This window comes from Pseudophryne corroboree, chromosome 9, assembly GCF_028390025.1.
Source record: "Pseudophryne corroboree isolate aPseCor3 chromosome 9, aPseCor3.hap2, whole genome shotgun sequence".
Lineage (NCBI taxonomy): Eukaryota > Metazoa > Chordata > Amphibia > Anura > Myobatrachidae > Pseudophryne > Pseudophryne corroboree.
The window spans coordinates 148291230-148309372 of record NC_086452.1 but is presented as its reverse complement, the minus strand read 5'-3'; the positions used below and the strand labels follow the sequence as shown (position 1 = coordinate 148309372).

The 18143-nt window shown below is 43.0% G+C and overlaps 1 protein-coding gene across 1 annotated transcript in view; it reads right to left on the bottom strand.

The window, feature by feature from the left end:
* Nucleotides 1-2513: 2513 nt before the first annotated feature.
* The window catches only part of SNX7 (sorting nexin 7), a 246637-nt gene continuing 231007 nt past the window's right edge, over nt 2514-18143 (bottom strand). Inside the window, exon 9 of the mRNA XM_063939844.1 lies at nt 2514-2929. Coding sequence (XP_063795914.1) covers nt 2861-2929 — 69 coding nt within the window. The 3' untranslated portion in view covers nt 2514-2860. The remainder of the gene's footprint in view (nt 2930-18143) is intronic.

Genomic DNA, 18143 nt, shown 5'->3' with positions numbered 1-18143 from the left:
CTTGCTAAATGCAGAAGGGGAGACCCACAAACAAACTCTGTTACTTAACTCGGTTAATATATCGAAGTGAACCAAACTGTGGGTGGACTTTTAACCTTTAATCCGGGCATACCGCATTGAGTGCAACTTGAAAAAGAAAAAAAGAAAAAAACATCTTGATCAGCAAGACTGCAGCAGATAAGTAGAATGGTTTTTCTTTTATGTTGCCACCAAGAGCAAAACAGCACATTAATAACAGCACATAATTCTATGTTTATGTTTATTAATTAATTATAATTATAATTATACATTTGGTGACGTGCTCACAGATCGCTGTCTGCAAATAGGATGCAATTTAATAATATTTTTACAATGCAAATATGATGTTATAACATTGTGCAAATATGATGCAATTTTGATAATACCACTGTACATGTACCTAGATCAATACTGTATGTCTTAATCAAAATAACTGCAGCCATATTTTTGGAAGAATATTGTTCTACTCACTACTAATAAAAATATTGTCTACTTACTATTAACAAAATATGAGCACTAATTGACCAGACATTTCGGTACATAGGAAATTACTTCATAATCTATGAATACACTCATGAGGATACATTCTATACCAGTTATATGATATATATTTTTTCCTACAATTATTATTATTATTATTATTGTTTTTGATTTCTTCTTTCTTCTCTCTTTTTTCTTTTTTCTCTTTTTTTCTTTTCTGTGTACTCTCATTGGATTAACTCATTTATTGAGATACCAACAGCAGAAGCACGCCTTTTTCATTTCTGCATACACGCCCATAGGTTCTCTCATCTTTAATTCAATGTCGGGAGATATGATTAAGGACAGCAGAAATCCTGGGTGTCATTGCATATGAAATCTATATTTCTTAGAGACCATCTGGTCAATTGTATCAATTAACTAACTGTATTCACGATTGTGACAGGAGGAATATTTGATTGTTCAGTTAATCCTCTGTTTATTTATTATTTTCAGTGGTTATTATCTTAATCGCCTTTTTATTATCTTTCAATGGGCCTATAGGAATTAAGATATGCAGATTAATTGATTAGGGACCTCTTCCCTGCACTCTCATTAACTTTGCTCTTAATTGAGCAGTAGAAGTTAACAGCAGATACAGGTCTTGGGATTGGTGCGTATGCTTCAGGTGGTTCTCTCATTGGGAATTCGATGCTTTTTAGCAGATTACCAAAAGCAGAAACCCAGCATTTATTCACCTATTTTCCCCTATCTTCCTTCTGATATATTTTTCTGTCTACTATTCTATTAAGTTCCAATCTACTTGGTGAAAAAATAACATGCCTAAGATTGGCTGAAAAATTCGGCTTTTTCACACATGAATATTGGGAAGTGTGTCCAATTTAAGCCTTGTTAACCAATTATTGTTAATTATGTAATTAGTGGTACATATAGGTACGCACTAAATCTATTATATCAGAAGGTGATGTTAGATAGTATCTTGTGAGGCCTAATCAGTGACATCTTAATAATAATTAATATATGTTTTATGTTGGTATGTCAATGTGAGTTCTATTTCCGATAATAAAAGTTAAGTTTTAAATTAATTGTTAAGAGTGCCCCATCAAAAAGAGTTGTCTTTTCTTCCTGTATATTTATGTAACTTGTTCTTTACAACTTAAGGGAGCACCGCCGGCTTCTTCTATTTGTCAGAGTAACAATTTGTTTTGCCCACAAGAAGGGTAATATTTATCTAAAGTTATTTTTCTATATTCCGGTTTTTTGATATACTATACCTGCAATAGGGTAGCCCTGTGCGCCATTTTTCCCCCACAACCAATCTAGTGTTTACCATGGGCAGTGTCAGGATGGAGATAATGCCCTTTATGGCTGCTTCACCTCCTCCCTCTCCACAGACCTTTTCTGCCCCCACCAGCAGGGCACTCCTCCATACAGCACCTAGCACCAGTCCCTACTGAGTGTGGCTATTTACTATGAGCTGGACCCTCTTCTGGGACCAGCCTTGCCCTCTTCTCCCCTGTGCCTCATGTTCCTCTCCTCTTCCCCATCAGCTCCCATTCATTCATTCTCCCTCACAGTATCCTCCCCCCCCCCCCAGACAGATAGGCCAGCTGCCCCCGAGAGGGCGAAATTCAGCAATTTAGGGGCACAAAAATGTCATTATATATCCCCCCCTGCCCCAACCTAAAAATGTTGTGGCACCCTGCACCTGTTCCTACATGGGATGGTCGCATCTGTCAATACTATTCAATATACCAATATGACAATTTTCAAATCTGAATAAGTAGCTTTGAGCAAGTATTAGATTCACTTTACATATGAGGAATTTCTAAATATGTTGGCAATAAGCTGCTTGTCGGTTGTTTGGGTCACACTGACACTGCCTTAATCATTATGTGTGTGCACTTGTCTATCACAAACATGTTTTGAAATATTATTTGTAAGTAACATCTTGTTCTCCGTCTCCCTATGTCCTGTTTTTTTTGCGCAAACCATAATAAATCACATGCATATAATACAGGTAAAATGAAACACTTTAATTAAAATGTTTTGTTTTGCATAATATTTAAAACAATTACTAGATATAAAAGGTTGAGCAATAAAGATACATGATTTACACAGCCCTATCTAAATGCCTGTCATGCATATAAAACAGTACTGGAAGACTTGGCAGCTGAGGATTCAATCCATGATTAACAGTTCTTTTTGGTGTCTGGAATACTGTGGCAGACATAGCTTCGACTGTGCTTTTTATATGTTAGAGGATATATTACCTATCTATGTCCAGTTGGTCCTTATATAAATAAGGTCACTTCTTTGGTCAGTTGGCATTTAATGAATACACAGAGCTAGTCCATGGTCCTTAGGATCCATCTTTCTCTTGTACGTCACATGACTGAGATGTAAGAAAGGATTCCCAAGTGGCAAGGCACTACAGGAGAGAAGACAAATGGAGGTTATAAAAACCAAATACCATTTATAAAAATCAAATAGCACATGTAAAAGGCAAATACTATATAGATACAAGGCAGTTTAGCTAGCTTTACTTTTAAAAGAGTGTAATATAATATAGCCACACCACTGCACAGAATAGTATGTTCTAGTTTAAGACAATTACATGTGATGCTGACAAGTTAATTTTAATACAGTATGTAAATTAGGTGCTGCTGCTTTTTTTTCTCAATTTGACAAAAGTTCTTAAAAAACCCCCACAAGAGGCAGTTTATGGCACTCAAGAGCAGATAATTATAGAAAAATGGCACTTACTGACATCTTCTACTGACTGTACTTGTATAGATTTTAGATGCAATAAGAACTATAAAGGTTATATATTTTTGAATATAAATGGGTTACTGAATAGATTAGATGTGAACACTTAAGAACATAAAAATTGTCAGAATATTAACACTAATGTTCTATCGTATGTACCTATCAAATGTCGATCACGTTAGCTTTGGAGATTACAGCTGCATTTAACTTACTGAAAGATAATTCCATTGAAAAATAGTTGTTTACAGTATATTAGCTCCTGCTGCAGATGTAGCTGCTCCTTTACAGTGGCAGGTGGTGGTGGTGGTGATAGTACACCTGCCAAATAGTAGAGTAAGTATCCTAAGGTAAGCTCAGGTTGGACAGAAACCCTGTTGCTTTTCTTCTCAATGGGAGGTTTAGCTGATATTGGAAAGGATCAATAATTCACATACTGTATTTCCAGAAGGCAAAAAAGTACAAAGGTACGTCATGTACATTTTTAATTTAGAATTAAAATAGTAAAAATACACTGTACTTGCAACTGTATAAAAACTGGCTTGACCAATGAGAGGTTTGGGGGTAAGTTTCAAAGTTGCAGCATCTTCGGTGGTTTTGACCACAAGAAATTAGAAAAGCCCCACGGCGTGATGCAGTGATTTTCTATAGAAAATCACTGCATCTTTTTATCACGCATCTCCAGAACATGGGGTAAATTTACTAAGATGGGAGTTCTATTTAGGATGGGATGTTGCCCATAGCAACCTATCAGATTCTACTTCTCATTTAACTAGCACCTTCTAAAAGATAATACCTTGAATCTGATTGGTTGCTATGGGCAACATCCCATTTTAAATAGAATTCCCATCTTAGTAAATTTACCCCCATGTCTGCTTTTTCCTAAAATTGTTATGGTTAAGGAAAATCACTGAGACTTGCTCTGGCACCCCAGTGCCACCATCCACACCTCCCTTCTCCCCGAGACTTAAGAAATATACGTTATGGTAAGAACTTACTGTTGATAACGGTATTTCTCCTAAGTCCACAGGATAACATTGGAATATGATGAAGCGACAGCGGATTTGCACCAACAGGTCAAAGCTTTCGGCCTCCCAACATGCAACGGGCCCCGTCCATATATCCCTGCCTCCTGGCTCAGATCAATCAGTTGTATTCTCAAAGCTCAAGGCAGGAGCATCATCGATAGCCCTAATCAGGCGAGAAAAACACACATGCACACCCTTCCGTACAAGAGGGAAGAGGTTAGTGAGTAAAAGGTTCCTAAAATAAGGTGTGTCAGGGTGGGATCCCTCTGGATCCTGTGGACTTAGGAGAAATACCATTATCAACGGTAAGTTCTTACCATAATGTATATTTCTCCGGCAGGGTCCACATGTTTATCAACAGGATAACAATAGGATTTAATAAAGGAATTTAGTGGTGGGGACGGTGCCGATTGGACAGGAGAATCCTTTCGCCCGAATTCAGTGTCCTGAGAGGCAAAGGTATCCATTGCATAATGTCTAATGAATGTGTTAATAGAAGACCATGTGGATGCTTTACATATCTGTTCTGCTGAAGCACCACGTTGTGCTGTCCATGATGGACCTACCTTACGAGTAGAGTGAGCAGAGACATTAGCCGGAACAGGGAGAGCAGCTTGAGAATATGCTTCTGAAATCGTCATCCGAAGCCACCTTGCTAGTGTCTGCTTATCCGCAGGTCATCCTCTCTTCTGAAATCCATAGAGATTGAAGAGAGAATCTGTCTTTCTGATGGCACTGGTACGATCCACATAGATCCTTAAGGCACGGACCACGTCCAGTGATGCATCTCCCGCAGAAAGGTCTGGTTCCTAGAAAACTGGGACTACAATTTTTTTGTTAAGGTGGAATTTAGACACCACCTTAGGAAGATACCTAGATCTAGTTCTAAGAACTGCTTTATCTAGATAAAAAAATCAGAAAAGGGGAACGACAAGACATTGCCCGTAAATCTGACACTCTTCTAGCTGATGCCATGGCCATTAGAAAGAGAACTTTAGCTGTCAACCATTTAAGATCCACTTTATTAAGTGGTTCAAATGGGGCAACTTGAAGGGACTTTAGAACTAAACTTAAGTCCTAAGGCACTGTAGGATGAACAAAAGGAGGATGAATGTGCAGCATTCCCTGGAAAAAGTACGCACATCCTGTAAGTTGGAAAGTTTCTTTTGGAACCATACAGTCAATGCTGACACTTGCACTCTCAATGAAGCCATCTTCAAACCTTTATCCATTCCTGCCTGAAGGAATGCTAAGACCCTGGAAATTCTGAAAGACCGAGGGTCCATTTTCCGTTCACTGCACCAATGAATATAGGTTTGCCATATTTGGTGATAAATTTGAGCTGAGGAAGGTTTCCTTGCTTTGAGCATTGTTTGAATTACCTGTTGTGAGGTCCCCTTGACTTGAGGATAGAGGTCTCAAGAGCCACGCCGTCAAAGACAGTCGATCCAGATATCTGTGATAACAAGGACCCCGAGTCAGTAGATCTGGATGTTGAGGGAGCAGGAATGGATCATCTATCGACATTCTCTGCAGATTTGTGTACCAATGTCTTCTGGGCCAAGCCGGAGCTATTAGTATCACGGCACCTTTTCCTTGCTTTATCTTTCTCACCACCCTGGGTAATAAGGTGATTGGAGAAAACACATTGGCCAGATGAAAATCCCATATCACCGACAGGGCATCCACAAAGATCGCTCTGGGATCATTTGTTCTTGACCCATATGCAAGAACTTTGTTGTTCTGACAGGACGCCATGAGATCTATCTATCTACTATGTTACATTCTAATATGATGTTCAGAATGAATCCTAATGACATTTTGCAAGGTATTTTGTAAATGCGAGTTCTTATATATGTAGAGAGCTTTAAGGCAATTACTATATGTTTATATCACATGGATTTTATTTGAAGCAAATGCCAAATAAACCAAAGTATAGATGTGTCGCCATACATCTTTGCTGCAGTCGTGCCAAACAGCCCCTCTTGGCACGCTAGGTCCCATGAGAATCTGCTAGGGTCAGGTGTCTTTTTCCTTTTTTTTTTTACCAAACATGCATATTATTAGTCACAGGGTGATACAGCTAGTACGCAGGAAAATGTGCTAATTAATTTGATATGTGACACTTGTATATCTGTATGTAGATTCAAAGGGCGGAATTCAATTCTTTTCACCCCTTTCCTCACGCGTTCTGGTTCTGCCCTCGGGGGTGTGGTACCATTATATCAGCTCACTACCCCAGGAGTAGCGAGGCGCCCAACCCTTTACACAGCTAAATGTGATTACTATGGGTGTGACATCCGCGATAATGGGGATAATTTTAGAAAGGAGATTAGGCGTGATAAGTCATTTGAATACCGCCCAAAGACTCAGATGCACACAAAGTGCTACGATGAAGTGACTGCGGCTTTTTTTTCTTGTCAAGTTCCGTTTTGCTACATATACATACTCAGTCATACACAGATAAAACAAGGGTGGGATTCGATATGAAATAGTGCATCCCCTCGCAGTCTCGCTGCGCTTGCCAAAATTCCACCTTGGGTGGTGGTGTGAATCCAAGTGGGTATTCTGGGAGGCGGGCGAGATTCCGACTGCTGGCATTTCAACAGGTGTCGTAATTCTGGCATCGGTATGTCGACTGCCGGAATCCGGACTGAAAATAACTGCATCCCCAAGGGTCGCATACTAAATTACTTAGCACAGTCTCCGGGTGCGTCCAGGCGTATTACGTTATGAGTAAGATGCATTTTTTGGCAAAAAAAAAAAAAAGACAGATGACGCTGCTAGTCACCTCTCTGACTCCAGGCATTTCCCGCTGTGTGGCGTATTGAGGCTAGATGTAGAAGGACACATCTGTACATTATATAATTATATCACAGTAATAAGAAATGTGCAATAAATGTAAGAGCTACATAAATAAAACATTCTAATTTTATAGTTATAATGCATAGTGCCTAATAATAATAGTATAATTCTCCTCCACATGTATATGATATAAAATATAATATGCCCCGCTAACCAAACTGCAATAGAATTTCTAGTTTGTATTGAAAAAACAATTGTAAATTCCTTCACAGAATTTTGTCACATCAAAGGAAATTTGTTTTATCAATAAAACCACCCTTCTCCCAACTGTTAGTATTATAAAAGGCAGCAACTAAAACTCTTCTAAGCGAACTGAAATGCGGCACTTATTGGTTGACAAACTGAATAGACAAGCCACAACAGCTGTCTAATTATTCTTCATCAACCACCAATCATCACACAAAATGCACAATACTGTATAAAGTTTACAGAGGTCCCTCTGCCTCCCTGCACTCTCCCCCTGTGTCTGATCGGTCCCCCTGTACTGATCGGTCAGCATGGCAGGATTCCCCCTCCTTCAGCGGCTGCAGACAATGGCAGCCGCTGGGGAGTGTAAATGAACCCTCCCAAGCCACCCACAGACCCCCCCCCCCCCCTCTGTATACCCGCAGGCTGTCCTGGCTTTCTAAATGAAAGCCGCGATGGTCACGATGTTCCCAATCAATTTTTTGATGTTTGGGAAAAAATATATTTACAAAAAAAAAAAATATTTTCTTTTTTTTCTTCTTCCCGAAAATCATTTGGGATAGGGTTAAATTCATGTTCTTCACCTAATTCGCTCATAAAAAACCCCGACAATTTCGAAGCGGTTTTCGGCAAAATAAATAATCAGTTAAGTGGTTAAACTGCATTTTACTATTGTTTAATTATTAAGTCTTCGAGTGCCACTGCTTGTATGAGGAACATTTGTCTATCAATTACCGGATGGCACCGAAGCCATTAGCCAAGCTACAGTGAGTGCCGATCCGATTGCTGCATATATACTGACGAAGTACTAAATGAAACGTGTTGAGGCGTGGCCTGCCAGACGCTCACTCCTCCTTGCGCACTGTACTCCTGACTGATCCTATGACGTGGTGTCCGGACGAGTCACGGCTGTTAACCACAGCCGGCGGCGCGGTGGTAAAGTCTCGGTCTCTGGGCGGCGGGGATGCAGATTTTGTCTTGGTGTTTGATTTTATCATGTGGTAACCAGCCCACAGAGTGGATAATCAGGGTACGAGTCTCTACTACTTTGTAACGACTTGCTTCTACTTACCTTTTTAAAAATAAAAACTTATCTGCACTATGAGCGCATTCTCCTCTTGCTGTTTTTAGAAATATATATATATATATTAAAATAAATCATGACATTATATTACTCGTATGTCTGTTTTGGTTTTTTGTTTTAATATTGTTCTGCTAAGATGAAGTTTAATAAAGATATTAAAACTAATAAAACAAACAGAAAAATAAAACAAAAATAAAAAACAACCAATCACACAGCGTAAGCTAGTAAACTGCAGAGACTACATTTTAGCTCTGAGAGTTTACACACTCCATTTGAATGCACACATAGTGCAGGTCATCAGTGCTGGCATGACCAGAACTTAAAGTTTGCACTTTTCTGGAGACAGAAATCAGCAGATAATAATTAGGCTCTTGTGATCAATGAGGTGTGCACAGAAAATAGGATTTTAATTACATACAGGTAAATCCTTTTCTCGTAGTCCGTAAAGGATGCTGGGGTCCATTTTAGTACCATGGGGTATAGACTGTTCCGCAGGAGCCTTCGGCACTTTAAGACAGTATGAACTGACTCCTCCCTCTATGCCCCTCCTCCAGACCTTAGTATAGGAACTGTGCCCGAGGAGACAGGCAACTTCGAGAGAAGAATTTACATTAAACTAGTGGCGAGATTCACACCAGCTCACACCATACAAAACATGCCGCATAACATGGCTTTCAACATAACCCATGCTAACGTGCATGCATACCGCAACAGCAGTGAACATCTTAACACATGAGAACCTGTGTAAAAAGATAAAACGTAATTCTGCAGGAAAAGTTAGCACTGCGCGGGCGCCCAGCATCCTCTATGGACTACGAGAAAAGGATTTACCGGTAGGTAATTAAAATCCTATTTTCTCTTACGTCCTAGAGGATGCTGGGGTCCATTTTAGTACCGTGGGGATGTACCAAAGCTCCCAGTACGGGCAGGAAAGTGCTAACGTTCCTGTAGAACTGACTGACCAAACTGAAGGTCGTCAGCAGCCAAGGTGTCAAACCTGTAAAACTTAGCAAATGTGTTTGCCCCTGACCAAGTAGCTGCTCAACAAATTTGCAACGCTGAGACACCCCGGGCAGCCGCCCAGGAAGAACCCACTTTCCTTGTAGAGTGGGCCTTTACCGTACTTGGTAACGGCAATCCTGCCGTGGAATAAACGTGCTGAATGGTACCTCTGATCCAGCGTGCAATAGTCTGCTTAGAAGCAGGACCCCCAATCTTGTTGGGGTCATAGAGGACAAAGAAAGATTCTGTTTTCCTTATCCGAGCCGTTCTTGCAACATAAGTCCTCAATGCTCTGACGACATCCAAGGACTTTTGAAACGGCTGAGGTGTCAGAAGCCACTGGCACCACCACAGGTTGGTCGATATGGAAATAAGACACAACCTTCGGAAGAAAATGCTGACGCGTCCGCAGTTCAGCTCTATCTTCATGAAAAATCAAATAAGGACTCTTGTGTGACAGAGCCCCTAATTCAGACACTCGTCTGCCTGAGGCCAAGGCCAACAGCATGACCACTTTCCAAGTGGGAAACTTCAACTCTACCTCTTGTAGAGGGTCAAACCAGTCCGATTTAAGGAACTGCAACACCACATTGAGATCCCATGGCGCCGCAGGAGTCACAAAGGGAGGTTGGATGCGCAGAACCCCCTTCACGAACGTCTGGACCTCAGGAAGGGAAGCCAACTGTTTCTGAAAGACAATGGACAAGGCAGAAATTTGAACCTTGATAGACCCTAATCTCAAGCCAGCATCCACACCCGCCTGTAAAAATAGGAGAAGACGTCCTAATTTAAACTCCACCGCAGGAGACTTCTTGGATTCACACCAAGATACGTATTTTTTCCTGGCCAGAATAAGTGTGGGAATGACTTCATTGGGAATACCCTTACGGGGTAGGATCTGGCGCTCAACAGCCATGCCGTCAAACCCAGCCACGTTAAGTCTTGATAAACAAACGGCCCCTGCTGAAGCAGGTCCTCGCGAAGAGGAAGAGGCTGAGGATTTTCCAGTAATAACTCCTTGGCCAGTCTGGAGCAATGAGAATTGCTCGAACCCTTGTTCTTCTGATGATCTTGAGAACTTTTGGTATTAGTGGAAGTGGAGGGAACAGATACACAGACTGAAACACCTACTGGGTCACCAGTGCATCCACTGCTATTGCTTGTGGGTCTCTTGACCTGGAACAATATTTCTGAAGCTTCTTGTTGATACGTGATGCCATCATATCTACTTGAGGAACGCCCCAACGATCTCCTGGATGGAGATCGTGTCTGCTGAGGAAGTCTGCTTCCCAGTTGTCCACTCCCGGAATGAAAATTGCAGAGCTTTTGCATGTCTTTCTGCACAAAGGAGTATCTTTGTCACCTCTGCCATTGCCGCTCTGCTTTTTGTTCCGCCCTAGCGGTTTATGTAAGCTACTGCCGTTACATTGTCTGACTGGGTTTGTATGGGACGACCTTGAAGAATGTGTGCCGCTTGATGAAGGCTGTTGTACACAGCTCTCAATTCCAAAATGTTTATGTGAAGGAGTACTTCTTGACTTGACCATCGTCCTTGGAAGTTTTCCCCTTGCGTGACTGCTCCCCAACCTCGAAAGCTTGCATCTGTGGTCACCAGGATCCAAGTTTGAATCCCGAACCTGCGTCCCTCCAGGAGGTGAGAACTTTGAAGCCACACAAGAGTGAAATTCTGGCTTTTGTTGACAGAATTATCCTCCGGTGCATGTGTAGATGCGATCCGGACCACTTGTCCAGTAGGTCTCATTGGAACACCCTGGCGTGGAATCGGCCAAATTGTAGAGCCTCGTAGGCCGCTACCATCTTCCCCAGCAGGCGGATGCACTGATGAATCGATAAGCGTGCTGGTCTTAAAACTTGTTTGATCCATCCTCTGGATCTCCAGAGCCTTTTCCACCGGTAGGAATACTTTCTGTGCTTCCCTGTCCAATATCATTCCCAGAAAGGATATCCTCATTGTGGTTTCCAATTGTGATTTTGGAAGGTTTATGATCCAACTGTGCTGTTGAAGCACCGTCAGGGAAAGTGCAATGTTCTGCACTAGTTTCTCCCTGGATCTCGCTTTTATGAGGAGATCGTCCAAGTATGGGATGACTGACTTCATTCTTGCGAAGAAGAACAATGATCTCCATCATCACCTTGGTGAATATTCTCAGAGTCGTGGAGAGCCCGAAAGGCAATGTTTGGAACTGGTAGTTGCAGTCCTGCACCGCAAACCTCAGGTATGCCTATTGCGGCGGGTATATGGGAACATGTAAATAAGCATCTTTGATGTCCATCGATACCAGAAATTCATTTTCCTCCAAGCTGGAGATCACCGCTCTCAGGGATTCCATCTTGAATTTGAACCTTTTTAAATAAAGGTTCAGATTCTTTAGGTTTAAAATCGATCTGACCAAGCCATCCGGTTTCGGCACTACAAACAGGCTTGAATAAAACCCTTTTTCCTGTTGTGACACAAGAACTAAGGAAATTACATTGTCTTGACATAATTTCTGTATTGCGTTCAGCACTTTTGCTCTGTCCTGTACAGAAGCTGGTAAGGCTGATTTGAAAAATTGGCATGGGGGAAGGTCCTGAAATTCCAATTTATACCCTTGGGATACTATCTGCAATACCCAAGGATTCAGATCTGAGTGAACCCAGACCTGGCTGAAAGACAGTAGACGTGCCCCCACCCAATCGTACTCCCACAGGGGAGCCCCAGCATCATGCTGAGGTTTTAGCAGAAGTAGCTGTTGATTTCTGCTTCTGCGAGCCTGATGGTGTTGTAGATTTTTTTACCCCTTCCTTGCCCTCTTCCTGCGAAGAAGTGGGTACCCTTTGCCTTTTTGGACTTGTTGGGCCGAAAGGATTGCATCGTATGAGAAGGAAATCCTTTCCTAGGTGGAGCAGCTGCGGAAGGCAGAAATGCTGACCTGCCTGATGTAGTTGTTGAAATCATGGCATCTAGCTTGTCTCCAAAGAGGGCTTCTCCATTGTAAGGAAGCGCCTCAATATTCTTTTTTGATTCTGCATCAGCATTCCATTGGCGGATCCACAGTGCCCTGCGGGCTGAAATCGCCATAGCGGAGGATCTTGAACTCAGCAACCCAATATCCTTCATAGCTTCAACTAAGTAACCTGCAGCATCTTTGATATGGCCGAGAGTTAGGACTATTTCATCCCTGTCAACTATGTCTACGTTAACAAACAAGTCAGACCATTTTTCCACAGCGTTACCCACCCACGACGCACAAGCAATGGTGGGCCTGAGAACCGTTCCGTTAGCCGTATATATGGATTTCAGGGTTGTTTCTAATTTACGGTCAGCTGGATCTTTTAAAGAGGCTGAACCAGGGGCAGGCAAAACAATTTTCTTAGATAGCCGAGAAACTGAGGTGTCGATCATTGGGGGAGTCTCCCATTTGTGCCTGTCTTCCTCAGGGAAAGGGTACGCTACACGTATCATTCTGGGAAGGGTACATTTCTTCTCTGGGTTAGCCCAGGATTCTTCAAAGAATGCATTCAAATTACTTGAAGGAGAAAAAAAGTCACAACCTGCTTTTTATTTAATTTAAAATAATCCTTTTCCAGAGGGACCAGTGTTGTTTCAGGAAACTCCAACACTTCCTTTATAGCAACTATCATACATTGTATGCTTTTGGCTAATTTGGGGTCTACCCCTCTCAAATCCCCAGTGTCGACGTCAGAGTCGGAATCTGTGTCTGTATCCCCTTGCATTATCTGGGCCAGAGACCTTTTCTGGGAACTGGATGGGACCCGAGTGGATGATTTGGAGGGGTCAGTAAACAGTGCATCCTCCACAGACTGTCTCCAATATTTAGTCTGTTGTTCAGACTCAGAGAATTTCTTTGCAAGCATTGACTTCTTCCTTTGCAACATTCTCACCCACTCCGGCTCCTTCTGATGAGAGGGAAGGGCCACCATATTACCCTCTTGTGTATCTAAAATGGGTTCTTCCTGGGAAGAACCCTCCCCAATATCTGACATGTTACACACACACACACACACACACACACACACACACACACCCCCCCCCCCCCCCCCCTATCACACAGGGGAGCTATTGGGGACAGACCCACACTACATTTCAGAGAGACAAAGAGGGATTTGCCAGTCCACACACTGCGCCTTATTGTGAATTGTGGAAATATTACCCACTTACAGCGCATATACCAATAATAGGCCCACAGACCTAATTATAATGAACACTCTCTGCCCGTTCTATAACACCCTGTACTTGTATCAGCGTTGTCATGAGGAGAAACAGCGTTCAGGAGGTTCACACTGGAGTTTCTGCAGGAGAAAATGGCACCCAGTGAGTGTTCTGGCAAGTCTGAGGAGAAGCACCGCCCTCCAGCCTCAGCAATGTAATATTTATACTGGCTGGGGATGGCACATCAGCGGCTGTACATGTATGTACCCTTTTTGCCAGTGAGAGTAAGGTTTTAAAACATGCCTTCAGAGCGCGCCCCCCCCCTCATGCTCTGCACCCTTGTGCTGAGCGACATGGCGCACAGCGTCTCGCCGCTGCACGTGTACCTGTATGCCGCCAATGATGACTGAAGGATCCCCTCTCTGCAGGACTCCGGTAATATACTCACCAGCTTTCTGACTTCTGGCTCTGTTAGGGGGTGGCGGCAGTGCTGTGGGAGTGAACGCTGGCCAGGCTTGGGCTGTGTTCAGTACCCTTCAGGAGCTAATGGTGTCCTGTCAGCAGAAGCAGAACCATTAACTAATTGAGAAGTCGGTTCCTACTTCCCCCCCTAAGTCCCACGAAGCAGGGAAGCTGTTGCCAGCATCCCTGTAAAATAAAAAACCTAAGAAAGTCTTTTTCCAGCAAAGCTCTGTAGAGCTCCACTAGTGTGCATCCAGTCTCCTGTGCACATTTTCTAAACTGAGGTCTGGAGGAGGGGCATAGAGGGAGGAGCCAGTTCACACTGTTGAAAAGTCTTAAAGTGCCGAAGGCTCCTGCGGAACCGTCTATACCCCATGGTACTAAAATGGACCCCAGCTTTCTCAAAAAACTTAAGATTTGGCCGCGTTTCCGACAAAAGCATGTGGATCCGCGGCTATTCCACGGATCTACGTGTTTTCCGACAAGTCGGAAATTTCCAGCTTGTGGGAAAAATGGCCTGGCATTGAATAGGTCGGAACCCCTTCCGATCTAAACCTGTCGGAAACTGCCGTCTTTCCGACAAGACGGCAGTTTCCGATAGGTATTGAATACACCCCTAAGTATACAAATTCCCAAAGGCTGTAGTCAGTTCCCTTATTTTTGTTCCACAACTTTCATTTCATTCTCGCCGTTAGAGATAGGGGACTGATTTCTCAGCTGTGACTAAAGCAACTAACATTGAGGCACACATCTGCACATAACCTAGACAAAGCTCTCTAGATAGAACATTGACTGTGCTTCTATTTTGTAAATCCAGCTTTGATAGTCAGAAACACTTAATTTATAGCATCTCTAATTAGTTAAAAATCGGACAACCCCAGTGATACACTCAATATACCGTACAAATTTGTGAATTTTATATGATTAATCTCTTTTGACATGCTGGTTCTAAATATATAATTCATACTTACATTAGTCCTTTGCGGGATACCAAACTAGATATTAACCCGTGATATATCAATAGTTATTACACTGGCTAAATATTAAAATCTTAATTAGAGTAATAGTTGGTTTAAAATACATCCAGGTTGTAGTAGTCATGGACTCCCTAATTGGCTTGTTGTGTTGCAGCAGAGGTTGCCTAATGATAAGCTGTACTATTATCTCACCTTTATGTAGGGTGAAGACTTTATATAGCTAAGCTGTTTACCAATAGACAGAAAATAACTCCATCTTCCAATATTCCTTGGTGGCAGTCAGTGTAATAGACGGGAACCACAACAATGTTGGAGACACGGGTGTAAATCTTTAATACATAGCAACAGCAGAAATTTGATTTGCTTGTGGAGTGATTTCTATTGTGTATTCAAAAACGGCTGCAGCTAATCCACCAAGCCATAGTTAATTTTGTGTACGAAATTTTTTACAAAAAGTATGTTGAGTTTATTTCAGGACTAAAATGAAAATCCACTGACTAAATCTTAACTAAAACAAAGCAAAAAAAAAAATCCTTGTCAAAATTGACCTTGTAAATAGGGTTTTACATTTCTAGAGAACAATTACAGTATGTGTTCCATTTGCAGAAAATAATAAGAATTTACTCACCGGTAATTCTATTTCTCGTAGTCCGTAGTGGATGCTGGGAACTCCGTAAGGACCATGGGGAATAGCGGGCTCCGAAGGAGGCTGGGCACTCTAGAAAGATCTTAGACTACCTGGTGTGCACTGGCTCCTCCCACTATGACCCTCCTCCAAGCCTCAGTTAGGATACTGTGCCCGGACGAGCGTACACAATAAGGAAGGATTTTGAATCCCGGGTAAGACTCATACCAGCCACACCAATCACACCGTACAACTCGTGATATGAAACCCAGTTAACAGTATGAAACAACAGAGCCTCTCAACAGATGGCTCAACAATAACCCGATTTAGTTAACAATAACTATTTACAAGTATTGCAGATAAACCGCACTTGGGATGGGCGCCCAGCATCCACTACGGACTACGAGAAAATAAGAATTTACTTACCGATAATTCTATTTCTCGGAGTCCGTAGTGGATGCTGGGGTTCCTGAAAGGACCATGGGGAATAGCGGCTCCGCAGGAGACAGGGCACAAAAGTAAAGCTTTCCGATCAGGTGGTGTGCACTGGCTCCTCCCCCTATGACCCTCCTCCAAGCCAGTTAGGTACTGTGCCCGGACGAGCGTACACAATAAGGGAGGAATTTTGAATCCCGGGTAAGACTCATACCAGCCACACCAATCACACCGTACAACTTGTGATCTAAACCCAGTTAACAGTATGATAACAGCGGAGCCTCTGAAAAGATGGCTCACAACAATAATAACCCGATTTTTGTAACTATGTACAAGTATTGCAGATAATCCGCACTTGGGATGGGCGCCCAGCATCCACTACGGACTCCGAGAAATAGAATTATCGGTAAGTAAATTCTTATTTTCTCTATCGTCCTAGTGGATGCTGGGGTTCCTGAAAGGACCATGGGGATTATACCAAAGCTCCCAAACGGGCGGGAGAGTGCGGATGACTCTGCAGCACCGAATGAGAGAACTCCAGGTCCTCCTTAGCCAGGGTATCAAATTTGTAGAATTTAGCAAACGTGTTTGCCCCTGACCAAGTAGCTGCTCGGCAAAGTTGTAAAGCCGAGACCCCTCGGGCAGCCGCCCAAGATGAGCCCACCTTCCTTGTGGAATGGGCATTTACATATTTTGGCTGTGGCAGGCCTGCCACAGAATGTGCAAGCTGAATTGTATTACACATCCAACTAGCAATAGTCTGCTTAGAAGCAAGAGCACCCAGTTTGGTGGGTGCATACAGGATAACAGCAAGTCAGTTTTCCTGACTCCAGCCGTCCTGGAACATATTTTCAGGGCCCTGACAACATCTAGCAACTTGGAGTCCTCCAAGTCCCTAGTAGGTGCAAGGCACCACAATAAGCTGGTTCAGGTGAAACACTGACACCACCTTAGGGAGAGAACTGGGGACGAGTCCGCAGCTCTGCCCTGTCCGAATGGACAAACAGATATGGGCTTTTTCGAGAAAAAACCACCCATTTGACACTCGCCTGGTCCAGGCCAGGGCCAAGAGCATGGTCACTTTTCATGTGAGATGCTTCAAATCCACAGATTTGACTGGTTTTAAACCAATGTGATTTGAGGAATCCCAGAACTACGTTGAGATCCCACAGTGCCACTGGAGGCACAAAGGGGGGTTGTATATGCAATACTCCCTTGACAAACTTCTGGACTTCAGGAACTGAAGCCAATTCTTTCTGGAAGAAAATCGACAGGGCCGAAATTTGAACCTTAATGGACCCCAATTTGAGGCCCATAGACACTCCTGTTTGCAGGAAATGCAGGAAACGACCGAGTTGAAATTTCTTTGTGGGGCCTTCCTGGCCTCACACCACGCAACATATTTTCGCCACATGTGGTGATAATGTTGTGCGGTCACCTCCTTTCTGGCTTTGACCAGGGTAGGAATGACCTCTTCCGGAATGCCTTTTTCCCTTAGGATCCGGCTTTCCACCGCCATGCCGACAAACGCAGCTGCGGTAAGTCTTGGAACAGACATGGTACTTGCTGAAGCAAGTCCCTTCTTAGCGGCAGAGGCCATAAGACCTCTGTAAGCATCTCTTGAAGTTCCGGGTACCAAGTCCTTCTTGGCCAATCCGGAGCCATGAGTATAGTTCTTACTCCTCTACGTCTTATAATTCTCAGCACCTTAGGTATGAGAAGCAGAGGAGGGAACACATACACCGACTGGTACACCCACGGTGTTACCAGAACGTCCACAGCTATTGCCTGAGGGTCTCTTGACCTGGCGCAATACCTGTCCCGTTTTTTGTTCAGACGGGACGCCATCATGTCCACCTTTGGTATTTCCCAACGGTTTACAATCATGTGGAAAAAACTTCCCGATGAAGTTTCCACTCTCCCGGGTGGAGGTCGTGCCTGCTGAGGAAGTCTGCTTCCCAGTTTCCATTCCCGGGATGAAACACTGCTGACAGTGCTATCACATGATTTTCCGCCCAGCGAAAAGTCCTTGCAGTTTTTG